The sequence below is a fragment of the Purpureocillium takamizusanense genome, chromosome 3 (genome assembly GCF_022605165.1).
Source record: "Purpureocillium takamizusanense chromosome 3, complete sequence".
Taxonomy (NCBI): domain Eukaryota; kingdom Fungi; phylum Ascomycota; class Sordariomycetes; order Hypocreales; family Ophiocordycipitaceae; genus Purpureocillium; species Purpureocillium takamizusanense.
The window spans coordinates 402,543-421,953 of record NC_063070.1 but is presented as its reverse complement, the minus strand read 5'-3'; the positions used below and the strand labels follow the sequence as shown (position 1 = coordinate 421,953).

General features: G+C 56.2%; 8 protein-coding genes across 8 annotated transcripts; 3 read left to right on the top strand and 5 right to left on the bottom strand.

Moving 5' to 3' along the window:
• Positions 1-324: 324 nt before the first annotated feature.
• Positions 325-1,407, bottom strand: RBD2 (Putative rhomboid protease; the record flags this gene model as incomplete). The annotated part of the gene is made up of 5 exons (XM_047984806.1): positions 325-533; positions 605-792; positions 856-937; positions 1,007-1,144; positions 1,230-1,407. 5 exons carry the CDS (start codon positions 1,405-1,407, stop codon positions 325-327), a joined length of 795 nt encoding a protein of 264 aa, XP_047840781.1.
• Positions 1,408-1,838: 431 nt separating this feature from the next.
• On the bottom strand, positions 1,839-5,227 carry ACO1 (Aconitate hydratase). The gene is made up of 5 exons (XM_047984805.1): positions 4,962-5,227; positions 4,177-4,819; positions 3,977-4,100; positions 2,354-3,662; positions 1,839-2,271 (listed from the first exon to the last, which is right to left on the bottom strand). The coding sequence occupies exons 1-5, from the start codon at positions 5,073-5,075 to the stop codon at positions 2,101-2,103; spliced, it is 2,361 nt and encodes a 786-aa protein (XP_047840780.1). The 5' UTR covers positions 5,076-5,227; the 3' UTR covers positions 1,839-2,100.
• Positions 5,228-6,880: 1,653 nt separating this feature from the next.
• JDV02_003653 (uncharacterized protein) lies at positions 6,881-7,395 on the top strand (the record flags this gene model as incomplete). The annotated part of the gene is made up of 3 exons (XM_047984804.1): positions 6,881-6,930; positions 6,983-7,162; positions 7,257-7,395. 3 exons carry the CDS (start codon positions 6,881-6,883, stop codon positions 7,393-7,395), a joined length of 369 nt encoding a protein of 122 aa, XP_047840779.1.
• On the bottom strand, positions 7,166-8,876 carry DAM1 (DASH complex subunit dam1). The gene is made up of 3 exons (XM_047984803.1): positions 8,032-8,876; positions 7,803-7,900; positions 7,166-7,724 (listed from the first exon to the last, which is right to left on the bottom strand). Exons 1-3 carry the CDS (start codon positions 8,341-8,343, stop codon positions 7,529-7,531), a joined length of 606 nt encoding a protein of 201 aa, XP_047840778.1. The 5' UTR covers positions 8,344-8,876; the 3' UTR covers positions 7,166-7,528.
• Positions 8,877-9,361: 485 nt separating this feature from the next.
• CSR1_2 (phosphatidylinositol transfer protein csr1) lies at positions 9,362-11,988 on the top strand. The gene is made up of 4 exons (XM_047984802.1): positions 9,362-9,369; positions 9,420-10,983; positions 11,048-11,189; positions 11,254-11,988. Exons 2-4 carry the CDS (start codon positions 9,748-9,750, stop codon positions 11,739-11,741), a joined length of 1,866 nt encoding a protein of 621 aa, XP_047840777.1. The 5' UTR covers positions 9,362-9,369; positions 9,420-9,747; the 3' UTR covers positions 11,742-11,988.
• A 3-nt stretch (positions 11,989-11,991) lies between these two features.
• HNT1 (Bis(5'-nucleosyl)-tetraphosphatase (asymmetrical)) lies at positions 11,992-13,081 on the bottom strand. The gene is made up of 6 exons (XM_047984801.1): positions 12,817-13,081; positions 12,619-12,701; positions 12,485-12,553; positions 12,324-12,416; positions 12,219-12,233; positions 11,992-12,139 (listed from the first exon to the last, which is right to left on the bottom strand). The coding sequence occupies exons 1-6, from the start codon at positions 12,848-12,850 to the stop codon at positions 12,032-12,034; spliced, it is 402 nt and encodes a 133-aa protein (XP_047840776.1). The 5' UTR covers positions 12,851-13,081; the 3' UTR covers positions 11,992-12,031.
• Positions 13,082-13,476: 395 nt separating this feature from the next.
• Positions 13,477-15,112, top strand: JDV02_003649 (uncharacterized protein). Its single transcript, XM_047984800.1, has 4 exons — positions 13,477-13,621; positions 13,704-13,964; positions 14,037-14,252; positions 14,353-15,112. Exons 2-4 carry the CDS (start codon positions 13,888-13,890, stop codon positions 14,651-14,653), a joined length of 594 nt encoding a protein of 197 aa, XP_047840775.1. The 5' UTR covers positions 13,477-13,621; positions 13,704-13,887; the 3' UTR covers positions 14,654-15,112.
• On the bottom strand, positions 14,898-18,528 carry JDV02_003648 (uncharacterized protein). Its single transcript, XM_047984799.1, has one exon. It carries the CDS (start codon positions 17,276-17,278, stop codon positions 15,119-15,121), a length of 2,160 nt encoding a protein of 719 aa, XP_047840774.1. The 5' UTR covers positions 17,279-18,528; the 3' UTR covers positions 14,898-15,118.
• Positions 18,529-19,411: the final 883 nt, after the last annotated feature.

Genomic DNA, 19,411 nt, shown 5'->3' with positions numbered 1-19,411 from the left:
GAGTGAGGCAAGACGTGCAGTGAGACCCCGTTGCTGTCTCTGGTACCTACTCGTAGAGGAACAGTTATGGGGTCGTGGCTCATGCGACAACCACGCCTAGCTCATTGGCCAGCGCTGTCACTGTCAATGTCGTTGTCCATGTATCGTATGACCCTTACAAGCAACATCGTGCCTCTGGACATATGAGGTAATTGGACAGATCGCAGAAACTGCTCCTGAACTCCTGTACATGCACATCTAGCCTCGTCCTCTTCTTACTCGAACAGAGCAGCCGACATTCTAGCCGCATTGAACATGTTCCGATCGCACCAACAGCATCAAGCATCATGGACCTAGGCGCTGTGTGCTACCGACAAGCTCTGTCGCTGCACTACCTCCGGTGCGAGTGCTCGTCGGCAACACCCCAAACCGACCAAAAGTCTTCTGATCCACGCTCACATAATGCGGCAGCAGGGCCAGGAGATTGAGCCGCGTCTCTATCCAGCGTAGCGCCCACTCAGGAGGTGCGAGAAACTTGACATAGCCTAGACCGGCTACTCCCAGAGCAGGTCAGGTTAGCAAGGGTCTCGGGCATGAGACATGCCATGGCAGAGCGATTGCTTACCAAGATAGCCGACACCAACGCCACATAGGTGTCCAAGTAGACTCGTGTTTGGTATCAAAACGGCAACGACAAATATCATGAGTAGTGGTGTCGTCCATGTCGGTAAATGGTAGGTTGCAATGACGAGGTGCGGATTTGACCGGTACGTCCGGATTGCTTCGGCCCCGAGAAGCAGGAACACCCACATACTGGTGGAATATAGTTAGCCAGGTATTTCTCAAGTGAAACTCGCGGTATGCCTCTCGACTAACCTCGCTCCCATAACGGCGTGATTTCCACGAAGTATGCCGACCTCGATGACCAGATACAGAACGGCCGGTATGGTTGTCAAGGCTATGGAGACAAGAAGTCAGCTAGCTGGCTCTGCAATAAGAAACCTTCAACGCATCTAGGAAGTCCCACGTCCGAAGAAGAGCGCCAGTGTCGTCAGCGTGCCGTGCTCGCTCTCAAAGCGCTCCATCAGGGGCGTCAAAGCGATTACATTGAGCGACGCATGTATCAGGTTCGAGTGCACCAACGGAAAAGTCGAGAGTCGGTATGCTGCAAGCGCCTCTAGTCAGATATATAATTTACGCAGCGCGCGCGCTCTGACACGCCAACTAGCATTGGAAGGACCGATACGTACCAGACACGAAGGAGACCTTGTCAGGGATCAAGGCTCCCCAGCTGCTTATGTCCCATATGGAAGGCAGGCTCAACAGCCAGAAGAGCAAAATAACGATAGCAAGCGCCCTAGTGAATAGCGGGAGTCGCAGAACGTAGGACCGAGCCCGAAGGGCACTGAAGCCTTGGATGGCAGGCATTGTCGCGAGGGTGAACCGACACGGGAGTGACGTGGATGAATTCCCGATGGCGTCGGCACCTTGCCACTCTGGAATGATTGCGCGTGCTAGGTGCAGCAAAGTCTATCAGGAGCCCCGATCATATCAGGACCGTGTCGCTGTCGTACCGACCGTCGTTCGCATCCTTTCTCGTCAAGTTGACACCAAGAGATCTGTTCGCGGTGGTTTTGGCTCACGACCGATAAGTCATGAGCTCTTATCACCACGTGACCGCCTAACGGATACAGAGTCGGACGCCACACAAGCAAGTTGCAAGACAAGAGGCAGAGAGGCAGCCTCCGTGCGACTGAGACTCAATGTAATGGTTGGTTCTGGGAATTGCCCTAAAATATGAAGCAGCGGGTTCTCCAAGTACCCAGCATGCATCAGGCTTACGAAGTACACCGATCTATCGCTAGGCAATTTTACGAATTTTTATTATGTTCCTGGGAATACAGAGAGATCGGCGAAATCAGAAGCTCCTGCGAGCCGATAATACATAGACTTTAGCATCAATGCCCTTATGAGCAGGGTGCTGTGGTCTCGTCCCCCTACTGCCCCTCCACGATTCGCTTCTCGCATCAAACAAGCGCAGACGGGATATCCACCACTCCTCTCACCCCACTTACTCCCCATATACACACCGTCACGAGCCAAGCAACTGAGCTTCGTCTTTTACTTGGACGCCTTGGCCATGGTGTTGAGTGCGCTTCCGTTCTTGAACCACTCAATCTGGGCCTCGTTGAACGTGTGCTGCAGCTGCACCTCATAGGACTTGCCATCCTTGGGGTGAACAATCATGGTGATGGGCTGTCCAACGGCAAGCTTGGTGCAGAGGATGTCGACCTAAAGAAGCAGCGTTAGCATTTTGCCAGCACAAAGAGGTGTGCCTTGCAGACGCAGTCGCATAGCAGGAGCAAAGACTTACCTTGTCATCGGGCTTAATCTTGTCATAGTCAGCCGGGTTGGCGAAGGTCAGGGGTAGCATGCCCTGCTTCTTCAGGTTGGTCTCGTGGATACGAGCAAAGCTGCGAGTGATGATGGCGAGGCCGCCAAGGTGACGGGGCTCCAGAGCGGCATGCTCACGCGAGCTGCCCTCGCCATAGTTCCAATCGCCGATAACCACCCACTTGATGCCCTTCTTCTTGTAGTCGCGGGCAACAGCCGGCACGGCATCCCAATCGCCAGTGGTGACGTTCTTGATCTTGTTGGCCTCGCCGTTGGCCTCGTTGATGGCACCGATGAGCATGTTGTTGGAAATGTTATCCAGGTGGCCACGATACTTGAGCCAAGGACCGGCCATGGAAATGTGATCGGTCGTGGTCTTGCCTTGCGCCTTGATCAGGATAGGAACATCCTTGGCGTCCTTGCCATCCCAAGGCTGGAAAGGCTGAAGAATCTGCAGACGATCCGACGTTGGAGCCACCTGAACAGTGACACCAGCACGCTCTTTAGGCGGCGCCTGGTAGGTGTCGTTGCCAGGATCGTAGCCACGAGTGGGGAGCCCGTTACCCGTGGGCGGCTTCAGCATAAACTCATTGCCGTCCTTGTCCTTGAGCTTGTCGGTGAGGGGGTTGAAGTGAAGCGAGCCCGCGATGGTCAAAGCCACGACCAGGTCGGGGGACGTGACGAAGGAGTGGGTAGCAGGGTTGCCGTCGTTGCGACCGGTAAAGTTGCGGTTGTACGACGAGAGGATCGAGTTGGCCTCGCCCTTCTTAACGTCCTGACGGTCCCACTGGCCAATGCAAGGGCCGCAGGCATTGGCAAGAACAATACCACCAAACTCTTCAAAGGTCTGCAGCTGGCCGTCGCGCTCGATGGTGGCGCGGATCTGCTCGGAACCAGGCGTGACAGTGAAGACAGACTTCGCCTTGATGCCATGATCGAGGGCATCCCGAGCAATGGACGCAGCACGCGACATGTCTTCGTAGGAAGAGTTGGTGCATGAGCCGATAAGTCCAACCTTCAGCTCCTCAGGCCAACCGTTCTCCTTGACGGCCTGGCTGAACTTGGAGATCGGGGTACCCAGGTCAGGGGTGAAGGGTCCGTTGATGTGGGGCTCAAGCTCAGACAGGTTAATCTCAATGAGTTGGTCGTACTCGGCGCCTTGGTCCTCACGCAGCTCGGCGGCGTATGAGCGAGCAAAGTCGCCAATGTCCTTCCGCTTGGTCGCTGCCAAGTAATTGTACATCTGGTCATTGAAGGGGAACACTGAGGTTGTTGCGCCGATTTCAGCACTGAAAACAGGGTTAGTAGCTGTCTAGGAACGAATATGAGTGTCGGTGGAGATGGATATAGGCGAGGGTGACACGAAATACCGAAACCCTGGTTCTCGGGCATCTCGGCAAATAGAGCAGTCTAAGCCAGAGCCGCTTCGACACCAGAGAAAGTTCAGGCAATTCGTCGACCAGAACAATCTCGGGCACCTCAGACACCAAAGACACGTCAGATATCCCATGTATCTTGGGTACCGCGGCCATCTCGGAGACTTCAGACATGCTGGGCACGGCGGGAAAGGAGTTGGGACAATGAAAGAAAGGAGAAACTTCACCCCATATTGCAACAAGTAGCTTGGCCTGTTGCGCTGATATTGTCAACGCCAGGGCCATGATATTCGACAATGGCGCCAGTGCCGCCCTTCACGGTGAGAATATCAGCGATCTTGAGGATAATATCTGTCCAAAACTGGTTAGCACGGGAGGCACTATGGTCAAGTTTGCAACGACCCAGGAAGGAAGGAGCGGTACGTACCCTTGGGCGAAGTCCAGCCCGACATATGGCCAGTGAGCTTCACACCGATAAACTTCGGGGCCTTCAGCTCCCAAGGAAGGTTGGCCATGACATCGACTGCATCAGCACCACCGACACCGATGGCGGCCATTCCAAGGCCTCCGCCGTTGGGGGTGTGCGAGTCCGTTCCGATGAGAAGGCCACCAGGGAATGCGTAGTTCTCAAGAATGATTTGATGGATGATACCAGAGCCAGGACGCCAGAAACCAATGTTATACTTGGCACAGGCAGAAGACAGGAAGTCGTAGACCTCCTTGTTGATGCTGATAGCGCGGGCCAGATCCTTTTCGCCGCCGATTTGGGCCTCAATCAGGTGGTCACAGTGAACAGTGGTGGGGTTGGCCACTTGGTCCATGCCCGCAGACATGAACTGCAGGATAGCCATCTGGGCGGTCGCATCCTGGCAAGCAACGCGATCAGGGCGCAACTTGAGGTAGGACTTGCCCCGCTCAATCTCCTGACCATGGGGGTCGTCCAAGTGGGAATAGAGAATCTTCTCAGCATACGTAAGGGGGCGGTTGAGACGGCCGCGGACGATGGCGAGGTTCTCGGACATCTTCTTGTAGTTGATAAAGCTGTTATCTTCCCAGTTGTTCTGGCGGACCTGTTACAGGGAGACCCAGGGACGTTAGCGCAGACTCCGGGCAATCATTGCACTGGCCGAACCATTGCGGTCGGTCGGCCGGCCGGCCGGCCCAATCGAGCGAACCGTCGCCACGACACACGCACGAACTATCACGACGTACCTTGCGGTCAAGGGCAGAGTCGGAGACGGTGGCCAAGCGGCGAGCGCTACTGGCAACGCCGCCGAGGACGCGGCCCCGGGCAAGGTTGCCCAGAACCTGGCGGGACGCGAGCATTGTGACGGGAGGTGCCAATTACGGCGGAGGGGAGAGGGTCTCGAGGTATTCAGGAACGACGCCTTTGCCGCTCGCAGAGGTCAAGCCAAGGCCGTGGGTAGGGAACGGGGGCGACGATGGAGATTTGAGGAAGGGGAGGCAGGAGAGAGAGGTTCGTGAAGGTGGAGAGGTGTTTTTGGCCCTCCGGCCGGCTCGAGTTAACCAGATGTTGCCGAGCACAGGCAACCTAAATTGTGGGGCGGCCGGGATGGAAGCTTTGGTTGCATCAGACGGCACGGGCGCCAGCATGCTTTCTGCGCTGCGCAGTTTCAACCAAGGCTTCTGGATTCGCCGTCGCTGCAACTACCTGTAGCGTGGGGGGTCCGGAGGGGCCTAGCCTAGCCAGTCACAGGCCTCGAGATAATAATCTACGTCGTCCGCGTTTCGTCATTATTGCCGAGACCTCCACAGCCCCGAGGCCCCCCAGCCAGCGAAAGAGAGTCTTGGAGAAAAAAATGACCTGGCACATGTCAGCCAAGCGGCCAACCCTGACCCCAGGCGTCGGTGGACTCAATGTCCAATGCCTCCCGTTGCGAGCAGTTTCTGGGCATATTCCGCACGTACAATCAAAGCAACCTGGGCCGTGAATGTTTGGGAGTAACTGCCAGCCTGGCTCCGCGCATCAGTCCTATCGTCGGCGCCGCAATCCCCCACGCACTGTCCGCCGGGACGTTTGCTCCCCATGTCTGTCCTGCAGCTCCAGCGTTGATGTTCCCGTCCGCCGAAGCACCGTCTCGGCTCCGGTCGGCTGTTGGACAGCCGCTGAATCGTCAAGCTGCTGCAGGCCCCTCCAGGCCCGAGTCAGCACTGATGGGCCTGATTCTTGGTGCCTCGAGTCCCTAAATCACAGCTGGCATAAGGCACTAGGTAGGTACGTAGTCACTTGCACCGCCGGCCTGGCTAACGGACCTGCCGACCGGACGGGCTGCAAAGCCGCCGTTGGCTGCCTTGCGAACCGTGGCGCGTCTTCAAGCTCTCTTGGGGCGGCCCGCGATCCACCGAAAATTTTCCAGTCTGGGCAATTTTCCTCACCTCGGCAGGAGAAGAGTCGGATCCCGCACCCACAGCTCGGTCTTGCGAGGCCCTCGGTGCCCCGGTCTCGGTCGCCGACTCAGGCGGAATTATGATGGCAGATACCGATTAGTAGGGTATCAAGCTGACACTAATAACACATCAACTGTATGTGCAATTGTGCAAAGGTATAGAATTCTTGGACTCCAGTCCATTGGCGAACATTTGAGACGCGTGAAGCGTTCATACCACGCAGATATGGGAATACGCATTTCTTCGCCAAGAACCATGCGTCTCCTTCCGAACATCACGGCGAGGCCAACCGGCGACTCTCTGCAGCATCGCACGCAAGTCTCTTCTTGCCAGCTGTTACTTCTGTCTTGGGAGTCCAGAAGTTGAAAATCATCATCTCGTTCATTTAGCCCCTGGCTTGGTAGATAGAGCAATTCCTACGGCGTCAGCCGGCTCGAGGACCCTCAAGGCCTGACGCGGTGACTAAATGCGCTGGCGAGGCTGGGTTCCTTATACAGTGCTTGCCGGTTTCAATACTGTTATTTGTGCACTGTTCCCAGAAAATCGACTCCTCACCGCCCAAAAAACTGCCCGACATTGAGGCCCCAACTTTACTTTCGTAGACGCGTTTGGAACTGCAGTACCTCACCCTTCGCGACCCAGGAAAATACAGGCTGTTCTTCTTGTGCGTCTAGGCGGGCGATTCAGAAGCTCTTAGATTTCTCTTTACCCGCGACTACAGGATGGGCGTTGGAAACAAGCGTACAATCACCAAAACGAGGCGGAAGACGAGGTTTGAATAACCCTCAGCCCGGTCTGGTTGTCTTGTCTAATGCATCTTTCAGGGACGTGGATCAGGTCAAAGCGGACTTGATCTCTTCCAGGCACCTCTCCCAGTATAAAGATACCAAAGCAGCGGAAGACCTCCCAGGGCTCGGCCGGAATTACTGTGTTGAATGCGCCAAGTGGTTTGACACCGAGAAGACATTAACAGCCCATCAGCGAGGCAAGCCTCACAAGCGCAGGTATGCATATTGTCTCTTCTCTCCCTCGATTAGTTGTTACGTTCATTTCTATGGCATTTTCTCCGCGTGGATAAGCTGACACCCACGCGCTCAGGCTCAAGCAGCTGCGAGAGGAACCAGACCCGAACCTTCAACGGATCCCAGGTGCAGTAGCGTCTTCTCAACTGAGCACTGCTGCTGTTAAATCACGAGGCGACCAACCGACGGAACAAGACACTGATATGGCATCTTGAGGAAGCGCCCCGGTGGGGGGGGGGGGGGACGACTGGGCTCCGTCGAAGTCCAAACCTCGATATAGGCACCTCGCTGCCTCCACCGTGACAGGAGGGTGGACTAAAAACAATTTCTAACCCCCATCATGGGTGGTCAACGAACGCCGCGCCCACGTGGTCTCGCAAGTCCACTGGCCCTACCACGATCCCGTGCTCTAGAGCCGGATCTTCCTCGTGTCGAGTGCCCCCGGGCGTAGGGCAGTCTTGATTGTCGCAGTTCCGGCGCAGTAGCGCTGCTGTCTCGCTTACTTGACGCTGGTGGATTCTCGACAAAAGAAGTGTCGGTGGTCCTTCGCGCCGTTAGCTCGTTTCTGCGGTAGCGTGGCGTTGATGTCCGGGTCGGAGGTTTCGTCGATTGTGCAACTCACATGAAAGTGGTTTCAACATCATTGTCCGCTCGCGCTGCTGTCGCAGTCCGTGTTTCCTGGCGCTGTCGATCTCTGCGGAAGGACTCCGGTATAGGACCCTGCAGGCGCATAGGGGTCAGCAAGTGGTAAATGCCGTCGGCTTTGCATAGCAACATCATTATGCGGCAATCAGAGTTTTTTTTTTTAGTTGAATTCGAGGCGCATGCAGTGTTGTCATGCGTAGACGTACCTCAGGAAAATCTACGCAAAACGCATTCATGTTGAGGCCATATAAGAAGCTAGCAAAGCTCTCGCTAAACCGGGCAAGGCTTTCATGCATGAGCTGGAAGTGCATCATGTTTGCCTCCAGATCGGCCATGGCATCGGAAAGCTCGGCAAAGGCAGGCTCGAAGGTGTTGAGGGGGAACGGCGTGTCCCCATCGCCGGCGGAGCGGGCAGAGTCGCGAAACGATGACCGTGATGAAGGTCGCAGCGGCGTAGTGGGACGGGACACTCGCGTCCTCGAGCTGGGGCGCCGGTTGCCGCTGGATTCGTAGTCCATGTCGGACTCGTCGAGCGACCAGATGTGGCAGACGAACCTGGATGTGCGCCTCCGCGAGCCGTAGGTAGGGCTCTTTCTTGATCGTAGGGTCTCGTGGTAGGCAAAGTGCTGTGTTGTTGACAAGATGTGGGGGGGCAAGTGCTCCTAGCCCATGCGACAACGCTGAGCGAGGTGGGGGGGGGAGCGAGCGCGCACCGTGGCCGTGTACAGTAACTACCTGCGAAGTCTGGAACGGACAGCACCAAACGGCGCCGCACCACAAAGCTGGGTGGAACACAGAATGACAGGCAAGAAAGGTTCAGTATAGCTGGCGCTGACCAGCCTACGTAGCAATTTGGCCCCGTCATGGCCCATGCAGTGAATTAGAGAGAACGAGTGCTGGGGTGCAGGTCGCACACAGGCACGTGCAGAGAGAATAGAATCGCACATCACAAGCGGGGCAGTGACGTGACAGGCCACCCGCCCGAGTCGAGAACCAACGGCGCCTTTTTTTGGAGTTGTAGATGAAGAGGCGGCCGTCAATCGCGTCATGCTGTGCCTTGTCGCCGCGTTTTCCTTGATGTCGGTGTGCTTCGTACGAACTGCTGCCTCTCTGACATGCCGGCACAGCCCCTGGGCCCGCAGCTGCCTAACTACTAACAGTATACTTACTAACGATAGTACTAAGGGAGTACTATAAGGTACGAAGGTAGTATCAGAAACCTAGGACACGCGACTCACGACATGTCTACCGTACGGATGCGTCGGCGTCTAATGCTAGAGTCGCGGACAAGGGCCCTGGGGTCCCTGACGAGGTGCCAGCTACGTACATAGTGCGTGCGAGATGCCCTTGGACGCGATGATGCACTTGGACGCGCGCGTGACGCGCCCCTCTGTATGTTCCGCGTGCCCCCGAAACTTTACTTAGTACTTACCTAGTACTTTCCATGCACACACTGGTATCTGGCGGGCTCCTGCCTGCCGCCTACCAACTACTAAACGTGCTTTGTGCTGACCTTGCTACTACTACTAGGTGCCCGGTGCTAGGTAAGTCCTTACCTACTATACTCATACTCTAGTTTCTCACACGTACCCAGTACCTTAGTACCTAGCTTCCTAACCTTTGTGCCAAAACGCGTCTCAATGGGTCGCTGATGAGCCCGGCGGTGCCGTCAAGCGGGGCCACCCATCCACCGCGTTCCCCGATACAGCACAAGACCAGCCAGCCAGGCTGACGGGACTCTAGGAAGCAGGTACCTGGGTAAGGTATGCGTCCCTGCGTCGGGTGTATGGTACCTAATCCGGTACATCCGCTTTTCAGTTGCAACGCCACAGCCTGAGCATGATCTGCAGCAACCTCATATCACACCTGTCATTCATTCCACCTACTATTCCATCTCCTTCCCTTATCGCGGGGCACGTCTCATGAGGCAACGAAACACTACCGGCATCGTCAATAGTGCCATCGCCGCCGCCGCCAATTATCGCCAAGGCACTGTTCGGATTCTCTTAGCCCGCGTTGCGCCAGCCAAGGCATCCTCGTCTCATTGCCGCCACCAAGGCCAGCCTCTTGCAGCCTTGAACTCGGCCGCTTTTGCCAGCGCATCTGGCCTATCCGTCGTGAAATTCAGCCCTCGCCTTCGTCCACTTACGTCCCCAGCTACCCCAGGCAAGACTCTGCAGCTTCGCCTCTGCGACGTGCGACATTATTTTACCGCAGAACCGCATCGTCTCCAGAGTAGCACCGTCTTCTCCCCAACCCTACTTGTTGTTGTCGTTGCCATTATCGTCGCCTCCTGGACTGCAACGCGCATCGCACCCCTGGCCATCGACACCACCTCTCCAGATCCAACCGCGGACACGGACACGGACACGCGCCCATCTCCAGACACTACCGGCGCCATGTCTATCGACGCCATCGCGCAAGGACATCTCGGCAATCTGACACCAGAACAGGAGCAGAAGCTTCGACAGCTGTGGAACGCCTTCTTCAAGGTCTGTGGCATTGCCGAGGAGTCGGGCTCATCCGTCGATGGTGCTACAACAGAGACGCCGTCCAAGGTATCAACCGTGAAGGAGTCCGAGGCCCCTCAGAAGAAACGCTTTAGTCTCTTCCGCTGGGGAGGCAACGAGAGCACAGAAGGCTCCACTGGAACCAAGGCGGCCGAGCCAGATGACAATGACAAGTATGGGCAGACCAAGGACTATCATAAGACCTTAGAAAACAACAGTCCGGAGTCTATCCGGCAAACAATCTGGTCCATGGTGAAGCACGACCATCCAGATGCCCTTCTCTTGCGATTCCTTCGAGCTCGGAAGTGGGACGTGGAAAAGGCCCTGGTAATGCTCATATCCGCTATGAACTGGAGGCATAACCAGATGAACCTGGACGATGACATCATGAAGAACGGCGAGGCCGGGGCCATCGAAGACGAGAAGAATGGCAATGCGAGCGCCAAAAAGCGGGGGGTTGACTTCATGGCCCAGTTACGCATGGGCAAGAGCTTCCTCCATGGTACTGACAAAGAGGGCAGACCGATCTGTATTGTGCGAGTTCGTCTGCACAAGCCAGGTGAACAGTCCTCAGAGAGCCTCGAGAGGTACACGGTCTTTATTATTGAAACAGCCCGCCTAGTTCTCGAGCCTCCTGTCGACACTGCGGTAAGTATTGGCAAACACTACGCTCCAGCCAGAGACGGACCGTTGCATACTAACCTTATTGAAGACCATCATTTTTGACATGAGTGACTTCACGCTGTCCAACATGGACTATCAGCCAGTCAAGTTCATGGTGCAATGCTTCGAGGCGAACTATCCGGAGTCGCTCGGCGCCGTTCTCGTACACAACGCGCCTTGGGTGTTTCAGGGTATGCATTCCCTTCGCGTTGACTGTTCAGGGGTTGAGCTTGAAAGCTAACAGTGCATCTTAAGGTATCTGGAAGATCATCCGCGGTTGGCTTGATCCGGTCGTCGCCGCCAAGGTTCACTTCACTAATTATCGAGCCGGTTTGGAGGAGTTCATCCCTCCGGACCACATCATTAAGGAACTTGATGGCGATGAAGATTGGAAGTACAAGTACAAGGAGCCGGCTGAGGGCGAGAATGAAGCCATGAAGGATACGGAGACGCGTGAACGGCTCCTCAAAGCCAGGGCTGTACTCTACGGCGAGTTCGAGGCGGCAACCCGAACCTGGATCCGTTCCGCAGACTCTGAGCAGGGCAAGCAAGCAAAGGCCGAGCGAGAACAGGTTGCCGAGAAGCTACGGGTAGGCTATTGGGGCCTTGATCCATACATCCGGTCACGGTCACTGTATGACCGCACAGGAGACATTCTCCCTAGCGGCAAGGTTAACTGGTACAATAAAGCGGACACGGGGTCGACCAAGGAGGCCGGCAACGATAACAAAGCCCAGGCATAGCGCACGAGCCCGTGCGAGATCTGGAAGGGTGCCGTTGTGGAAGAGGAGGATATCAGCTCTGATCCTGTGAATCGGGTGTTACCTGCAGAGAAAAAGGCGTATACGGTCGCCTGGTCGGGTTGTTATATCCTACGAAGCATCTGAAGGGAATTGGTACCTTAGGACAGTTGTTCACCTAGTATCCTAAGTCTGGTACTAGATTGACAACCCCTCTCACCAAACATGTCACGAGACACGACCCTGCCGATGCCCCCCCCGGTATCCAGCCTGCTTCATTACAGACGGCAGGCCTACATTTTGGACTTGATATCCTCGCAGAGAGCCTTGAGCTTTTCCATGTCTCCGGTGCTCGCAGGCCAGCTGATGCCGAGACCCTCGCTCTCGTTGGGCTTGGGGATCTTGAAAGAAATGCGTCAGTAGCAGGAGGCGATGGCGACGGCGACATGCTCGCCGCTTGTGGCGAGCATCATGACTTACCATGTGAAAGTGAACCTGCATTGATGGGCACGATCAGTAACTTCGTAGAACCAGGTCGGGGGTCATGGGTCAAGCTGAAAACATGTTTAAGCACACATCACTCACATGATGCACCTGCTGATGAGCAATTGTGCCGTTGTTCTGCAGGATATTGTAGTCGACAGCGCCGGTGGCGTTGACCAGTTTCTTCAGCGTGGGCTGGGAGACGATGTTGTGTGAGAGTCTGTCGATGATAGCTCACGGGTGTTCCCTATGGGTCGACTCACCAAGATTTCGGTCAGTTGGTCGTCTGGGATATCGGCGAGCTTCGCGCCGTGGTACTTGGGTATCACGAGCTGCAGTGACGGGTAGCGTCAGTACCGGCAGATGTGCAAGCGAAACAAGCAAGATAGCGGCTTACGGCGTGACCCTTGCTGAGGGGTCCGATGTCAAGAAAAGCAAACGTTTTGTCGCTCTCAAAAAGCTTCATGCAGGGGATCTCGCCTGTGGTCGTGAGGGCAATATACAGCGCCCCGGAGTGTTAGCAATGGGAGAAATGGGCCGTAGTGGTTCGGCGCGTCCCCTAGGGACTCCTCTCCTGGTTGAGGTTGGCGTTTACCCTTGATGATGCGGCAGAAGATGCAAGCGGCCATGGTCTCGGACGAGATGCAGTCAGTCGCGTGGTAGAGAGGACGATGGTGTGGTCGGTCTGTTTGGATACGGCGGCTTCGGTGGGGAGAAAAGGTCGCAGGTGTGGTGATCGTGAGTCCTGGTCCGTCTGCGTCAGGCCGGGGCAATGCAGTTTTAAAGTTATTACTGTCAGTGGCGGCACCAGGATAATAAGCTCGGGCTGTCGACCGTGGACGTGCTGACTTGAGAGGAGGAGAAGTGGAGTGAAGCTTCGTGGAGGGGGGGAGCTCCCAATTGGCGCCGGGGTTGCCTTGTTGAGCAACTGTCGCACGCGGCTGGAGAGCTACTTTCCGGCGACGTGCAGAACCACCCGCGCCGACGCCTACGGCAAGTCCCACAGCCCTATACTGGATGAGCTCACATACCTAGTAGGTATGGGACGGCTGTGCAAAGTACTGGTACTATATAGGTAGGCTATATTGGCATTAAAACTGCCGTGGCATGCACGCAGCACTAGGTACTGGGCGTGGTGGGTGGCCTGGAACATGTCCGCTGTGTGACGCAACGTGCGCGAAGAAGCGCTCTGTAAAAGATGGACAACATTGAACCAAACATGACTTTATCGGGAAGAGAGGCCCATGTTCGATATCACTGAGCCCGATCGAAGCACCCACGGGAATGCGTGGTGCCCGGTGTGGGCGCAGTACAAGTTGAAGCATTGACAACTACAGGGTAAGCCAGCCGTGGGGTCCAAGGAATCGCGACGTCATCTGGCTGCCCAGCACCACAAACAGGTAGTTACCTACCCATCCCATGTCTGCCTCTCCCCGCTGGACGACCGACCGACCCCGCCACCTCTTATCTGCTTTGCACCAGGAACTGCATCTGCGGACAGCCACATCGCCCGACGTCTCTGACCCCGTCGCAGAAGGATCGTCGCGAGACGCCTGCGAACATAGGTCTCTTCCGCTTCGCGCAGCCCTTCTTCCTTCGGACGCCACTTGAGAGAGACCCCAAAGCCCACCGCCAGCCGAGGCGCACTCGCCGACACCCCGTCGCAATGCCCGACTACCTGGGCACCCCCCTCTATGGCGGCGCAATGGTTTGCGACCTGCCAGCAAAGTTCGCCGACGTCAGGTGAGCGACCCTGCGTCAGGGCGCAGTCCAGTCCCCCAGCTGGCGCACGAGCAACTCATCCATGCCCGATAGCAAGCTGCGCCAGGTCCCTGACAATCAGGAGGTCTGGATTGATAAGGACGGCTTCACGAGCATCATATTCGACATCACCGAACGTGTCGGCGGCCCTGGCTCCGGCCCCGAGATTGACGGACGTGCCATGACGACGCACCTTGAGGACATGGTTGGCTCCGATATCGACACGGTCAAGATATGGAACACGGCTGAGACCGAGTTCACTCGCCTCGAGTTTGTGCCCTCTGCCCCTCCCGTTCCGTCCGTCGCCATCGGTTCGATCCTCGTCGCGCTCCTTGTTGTCACCCGATCACGGCTAACGCATCCGCCCTAGGTCTAAACCACCGGCATACACACTCATCGCGACACAGACACCTAAAGTCGGCCAGTCGCGCGACCAGACTTCAGCGCCCGACTTTACCGCCATCATCATGACCCTGCTTCGTCTTGAGCGCTACCAGACCGACATACTCATCACCATAAACGTTCCGCATATCAAGGGCGAGTATGACGAGGAAGATGTTGACCTCGAGCTTGGAAAGCAAGGGAAACTCATCGGAGACGCTGTGGAGTACTCCGCTCGGATCTGGGGGACGCTCAAAATCAAGGACTGGGGCCTGTTTGGGGAGCATTGAGGCTTCGGGGGTTGATCAGCTAGTGAGGTCGCGACCCATGGGCCTGGGCGCGATTCGGTCGTGATTGGGCACGAACACCACCATGCGACGGAGGCTCGACTTTGAGGAAGCTGCAATAAGTGAGGCCAGTCACTCTCAAGCACCCTGCCCCGCAGGCAACAGGATATCTCTGCTGGCAGGCCGGCCGTGATTGACGGTGGCATAACGACTTGGGATCACCATGGCCAGCACTTTCATGAATGTGAGGAGTTGCTCAAGTAGAGCGCCATCCACCCTTTTCGGGCTTGTGTTAGACTCTTTATCTCTCAAACAAGGCACCGTGGACGCCCTCGGCCATTACTATAGCGACAAAACGAATCGTGCACCGAGATTCCCAAGCAACGCCGGCCAATGCATCATGCTTAGCGAGTCAAGGTATTTGCCCGCGCCTGATGGAGTGAATGGCAGGGACAGATAACATGCCGGTCAGGTCCTGTCTTTTCCCTCGTTGTCTACCGTGAGATCCACCATCTGTGCCGTGACGAGGTCAACCTCACTCGGCTCGACCGCGTTGTCGGTGGCCATCGATTTCTTCCCTCTCGTCTTTGCCCACTTGTTCGCCACGATACGCATTACATCTTTTTGAGGACGGCTGGGGTTTTCCGCCTTGACAATCCTCATCTGTTCTTTGACGAACGTCTGGTATTCAGTGGGCTTCCCGCCTTGGCCGCTTCCCGCGTTCGTCTTCCTTGGGCATGGTTTCGTCTGGATGAGTGTGCCTTTGCAGCCCCCACACTTGTGACGCTGAGGATCAATGCTCCTGGAATGGCGTTTGTACTCGGATCCGCACGTCGAGCACTGCCACGTGTATTTGAAGTCAATGTCGTAGGTGTGCTTCGTGGTCACTTGAATCCCGTGGGACTCCCCAAAAGCCCGAGAACATTTAGCCGCCCATGTCTTAAACTCTTTGCCATGTGGGTTGTTTGTGATGCCTGTGATCATGAAGTTGGCCAAGTGACAGAATTCGTGCGCCAACACGTTCAGCAACTTATGGTCGTCGTCAATAACCTTTTCGGCCAACTCAATGGACGCGTGATGCATATGGTTGACTGCAATAATGGTGCCGTCCGTCTGCTTCGTACGGATCGTCTCTCGTTTCCAATTGGCCCTCCCAGCCGTGGTATTCAGAGTCTTTGTCCAAATGAGTTTGACACCCCCAGTTGGCTTTGCGAGCTCCGAAATCTTTCCGTCGGCGATTTTCTCGTTGAGTTGTCGAAGAAAGTCCTCGGCCAGGGCGACCTTGCGTGCGTCAAAGGACTTCTTCTCCGCTGCTTTCTCGCGCCTCTCTTTAGCTGGGCTAGGGGCTAGACGCAGGTTCGGTGCTTTTTGTGGTGAGTGTTGCTCGTTCCAGCCATCAACCAGCTCCTTGTTCCAGAACGCATCCACGCTGGGTCGATGCGGCGTTTTGGGGATGGCGTCTCGCTTCCGAGGGGATACGAGACCCTTGGACTGGACTTCTCTGCATGGTGTTCTGGGTCGTGGCACATGTGCATCGTCGCTGTCGGAATGTGCTTCCTCGTCGTTATCTGAGAACCCGCTGAAGTCGGTACGTAGAGCGTCCAAGTCACGAGTCAATACCGACTCATGCGAGGCTGTACTGCGCCTGATGCTGGCTGCTCGTGGCTGTCGAACTTCTGCCTGTATGTCGGGGCTGCTCATCTTTCCTTTTACAGAAGGGGGGCCTGCAGCGATGGATTTCAGGTTTCGCATGTTTGGACTTCGAGCGTTCAACACACTGCGTGGCCCATTTTCCTGTGTTTTTGCTTGTCGAACCCTCCTTGTCCGGGCAATGGGAGGTAACCCTTGCGCAAGAGGGCTTGCAAAGACATCTTCGGAAGAATCGCTGAGCTCGAAGTCCGAATCTGAGCTTTCGCTTTCGCTGTGTGAATCCTCAACCGCGGTCTCATAAATGCTGGGCTCCTCATCGTTGGCAACACTGTCGGGGTCCGCCTTCTGGGCGTACGGTGATAGCGACTCGGTCGATGCTGGATCGAATGTCACGCTTGCTGCATTTCCACTGTCCACGAGCTCCGCCACTGGAGTCGATCTGCGTGACGAGCGATTCGTGAGGTTGATACCATATTGGGCTCGACTAGCTTTGTTCAGCAGTGTGGAGTTGTCGCGAGTGTCGCAGGTCGAACCACCCTCTCCATCACTATCCAGGAGTCGTGCAACCAGGCGGCGCCTCGTTCGAGAAGCTCGTGCTGTCGGCGGAGGCGAGTCCTCAAGCATGGCGTACGAGAGTCCTCCCGATAATACGGCCCCAGGCATTTGGCGATTGCCTTGCAGCGATGAATGAGGCGGCACTTGAGAGGCACCACGTATGTCATGGGCTAAGTCGCTCTCCTGGCTTCCGCTCCAAGGGAGAAAGAGAGGATTGGCATCAGTCAGCTGGTCTCTGAAGCGACGAACCCTCCGTGTAGATGGTGTTGCCGCCGTCCTGGGCACAAGACCATTGTTGGGAGGAGGCTTTGGTGTTGCTCGCGGCATAGGTGCCAATTTGCGCGCACTCGTGCGGCCAAGGAGGACGTTTAGTCGCGGTAGCTCATCTTCGCTGGATGGGTAGCAGTCCACGAGCCTGGCCATAACGGTGAGCCGTCGTTGGTCCCGGTGGGTGGGCTAGACGCTCGACAACGGGCAGTAAGTATGTGACGCAGCCGCGATGCTGCCAAATTTGGGCCAGTTTCGCAGAGCAGGAATGTTGCGTTGACCTTGTTTGGTCGCCGTGGGGAGAAGCCAGAGACCAGACGGAGAGGCCTAAACGATGTTGGCACAGCAACATGATCACGTGATACGAATTGTCAATGTCCATCATACGCATGCTCATGCTCTCCTGGGCGGCAAGTCGCTTGTATTTGCGGTTTCACTGGACTCACCGCTCCCGCCGAACAAGCGCGTTGCTCACGAAATGTCACAAGGAGGTACTCCTGGCTCGTCATGGAATGATATTCATGCGGCGAGCGGAGATTGCGTCGCACGAAGCAAATTGGGGGGACCTGGCATCCTGCCTGGGTCCAGGGCTCGGCTTGCCTGCGCCTTGTGTACGAAGTAGGCCGGGGTACCTAGAGCTTCGATGGATGGTAATAGTAACACATGCACTTACCAGTAGTTACCTTGCAGTCCGTATTATGAGGTCAAGGTGCCCAGGCTAGGTGCTCGGGCGCTCGCTGCCGTTGCCACTTTTCGCGGAAGCTTTCCTGGTGGTCACGATGGGCATGAGGATGACATGTGAGGACCAAGGCACCATTCATAGAAGCCGAGGGCGCGGAACGTTAGAAGCCGCGCCGCCAGGGGGGCCTGTGAGTCGCACCTCACGTCGACCACCGGCCGAAAGTCAACGTCAAGATTGGTCGTCAAGCGGACCTTTTTGCCAGCCAGGCCAGGCACTTCAGTTGCACGAAGTGAAAGGGACGGAGAACAGCAAAGGGGAATCAGGGGGCAGCGCCCCCACAGGAGATCCACCGGTCCGTCGCAGACATCGGCTGAAGGCAAGTTGTTTGGAGAAGAAGGGGGAGGGGGGCGGCGGTTTGAGACGCGACAGACGCCTCGCTCAATTCACGACTTTGCATCCTCACACTAGGTACCAACTCAGTATTTTCCAAGTCCAAGTACGTGGTCATAGTAGTATTCTGCGTATCCGTACGTACTTCTCTTGAACGCAGGATGGGGCCGACGATGCAACTAGTACACCATGTGAGGGATCTACCCGCACGTTCTTTGGCATAACAAGAAGCCGCAGGGCGTGGACAGAGTCCGAAAATGGCCAGTGCTGGCTTCGGCAGCATCATTGCCACGACATGGACAGTCCGACGACATTGCTGTGGGCAAAGTTCAACCACGTACGTGGCGGACGCTTTTCCCATCTGGATCTTGGTTCTTGGGCCCGAGGGCGCCGGCTTGGTCCAGCAAAACAAGGATACGAGCGTCGGGTGGCGATGGAAACGGGCCCGTGGCGGGTCGGTGCGCTACTAAAAATGCTTGCGATCGTGCGCTAGCAACGTCCCATGCAGGGGGTCCGCAGGCTTCCATTTCCACCGCCTGCGTGCCAGTGGCAGAGTTCGAGTGCCAGCACGGCCCGCCGTGAAATGCTGCAGCCCGTGGCGACAGGAGCCACTGATGCTTTCAGCGGGCGAGAGGGTGGGAGACGGCATTCCGATAAGGTCTCGATGGACTCAGCCGCTGCAGAAGCAGCAGCAACGGCTACTAACGTAGGCACACCCATTGAAGACGGTTGAGCAGTTGAGCCAGGGCAAAAGCTAGCAATCAAGCACGATAGTGGTGGTTTGGCTTTTCCCCCTCGGCGACCTGAGAAGTTGCACGTCCTTCAGGTACCTACTACTAAGTCTTGGTAAAATAGTGCCTTGTAATGTTCTTAGAAAGCTCCGGCTGGCTTGGTGCTGGGGACAGGTTTCTGCGCCAGAGAAATGCCTGCCCAGTGTTGCACTGCTGGTAGGTGGTATCTATGGGCCAGTAAGTAAAAGGTAGCACATCTTGCTTCGAAGGTGAGGTCGTATTTCCTGTACTGCAAGGCCGACGCTGTACGAGTCGCGCGCTAGGAGGATTTGATGAACTCGGCATGGTATTCATGCAACCAGTCCATGTCAAGTACGTACCCCCCCTCCTCCCCGTTGTACACCAAAGTAAATAGTACCTACATACATAAGGTACGTGTGCATGCACTGCCAATACAGCATCGTCCGTGGCCGGGTCTCATTCTGG

Coding starts and splice junctions, on each gene's coding strand:
- JDV02_003648 (XM_047984799.1), bottom strand. CDS start 17,278: ATGGCCAGGCTCGTGGACTGCTACCCATCCAGCGAAGATGAGCTACCG.
- CSR1_2 (XM_047984802.1), top strand. CDS start 9,748: ATGAGGCAACGAAACACTACCGGCATCGTCAATAGTGCCATCGCCGCC. Junction 10,984..11,047: donor AGCCTCCTGTCGACACTGCG/GTAAGTATTGGC, acceptor ACCTTATTGAAG/ACCATCATTTTTGACATGAG. Junction 11,190..11,253: donor CGCGCCTTGGGTGTTTCAGG/GTATGCATTCCC, acceptor GTGCATCTTAAG/GTATCTGGAAGATCATCCGC.
- HNT1 (XM_047984801.1), bottom strand. CDS start 12,850: ATGGCCGCTTGCATCTTCTGCCGCATCATCAAGG. Junction 12,554..12,618: donor CCCTCAGCAAGGGTCACGCC/GTAAGCCGCTAT, acceptor CCGTCACTGCAG/CTCGTGATACCCAAGTACCA. Junction 12,417..12,484: donor ACCAACTGACCGAAATCTTG/GTGAGTCGACCC, acceptor ATCGTCTCCCAG/CCCACGCTGAAGAAACTGGT.
- JDV02_003649 (XM_047984800.1), top strand. CDS start 13,888: ATGCCCGACTACCTGGGCACCCCCCTCTATGGCGGCGCAATGGTTTGC. Junction 13,965..14,036: donor GCAAAGTTCGCCGACGTCAG/GTGAGCGACCCT, acceptor CATGCCCGATAG/CAAGCTGCGCCAGGTCCCTG. Junction 14,253..14,352: donor ACCGAGTTCACTCGCCTCGA/GTTTGTGCCCTC, acceptor CATCCGCCCTAG/GTCTAAACCACCGGCATACA.
- DAM1 (XM_047984803.1), bottom strand. CDS start 8,343: ATGGACTACGAATCCAGCGGCAACCGGCGCCCCAGCTCGAGGACGCGA. Junction 7,901..8,031: donor TTTGCGTAGATTTTCCTGAG/GTACGTCTACGC, acceptor ATGCGCCTGCAG/GGTCCTATACCGGAGTCCTT. Junction 7,725..7,802: donor GATGTTGAAACCACTTTCAT/GTGAGTTGCACA, acceptor AACGGCGCGAAG/GACCACCGACACTTCTTTTG.
- ACO1 (XM_047984805.1), bottom strand. CDS start 5,075: ATGCTCGCGTCCCGCCAGGTTCTGGGCAACCTTGCCCGGGGCCGCGTC. Junction 4,820..4,961: donor ACTCTGCCCTTGACCGCAAG/GTACGTCGTGAT, acceptor TCCCTGTAACAG/GTCCGCCAGAACAACTGGGA. Junction 2,272..2,353: donor AGATTAAGCCCGATGACAAG/GTAAGTCTTTGC, acceptor CTGCTTCTTTAG/GTCGACATCCTCTGCACCAA.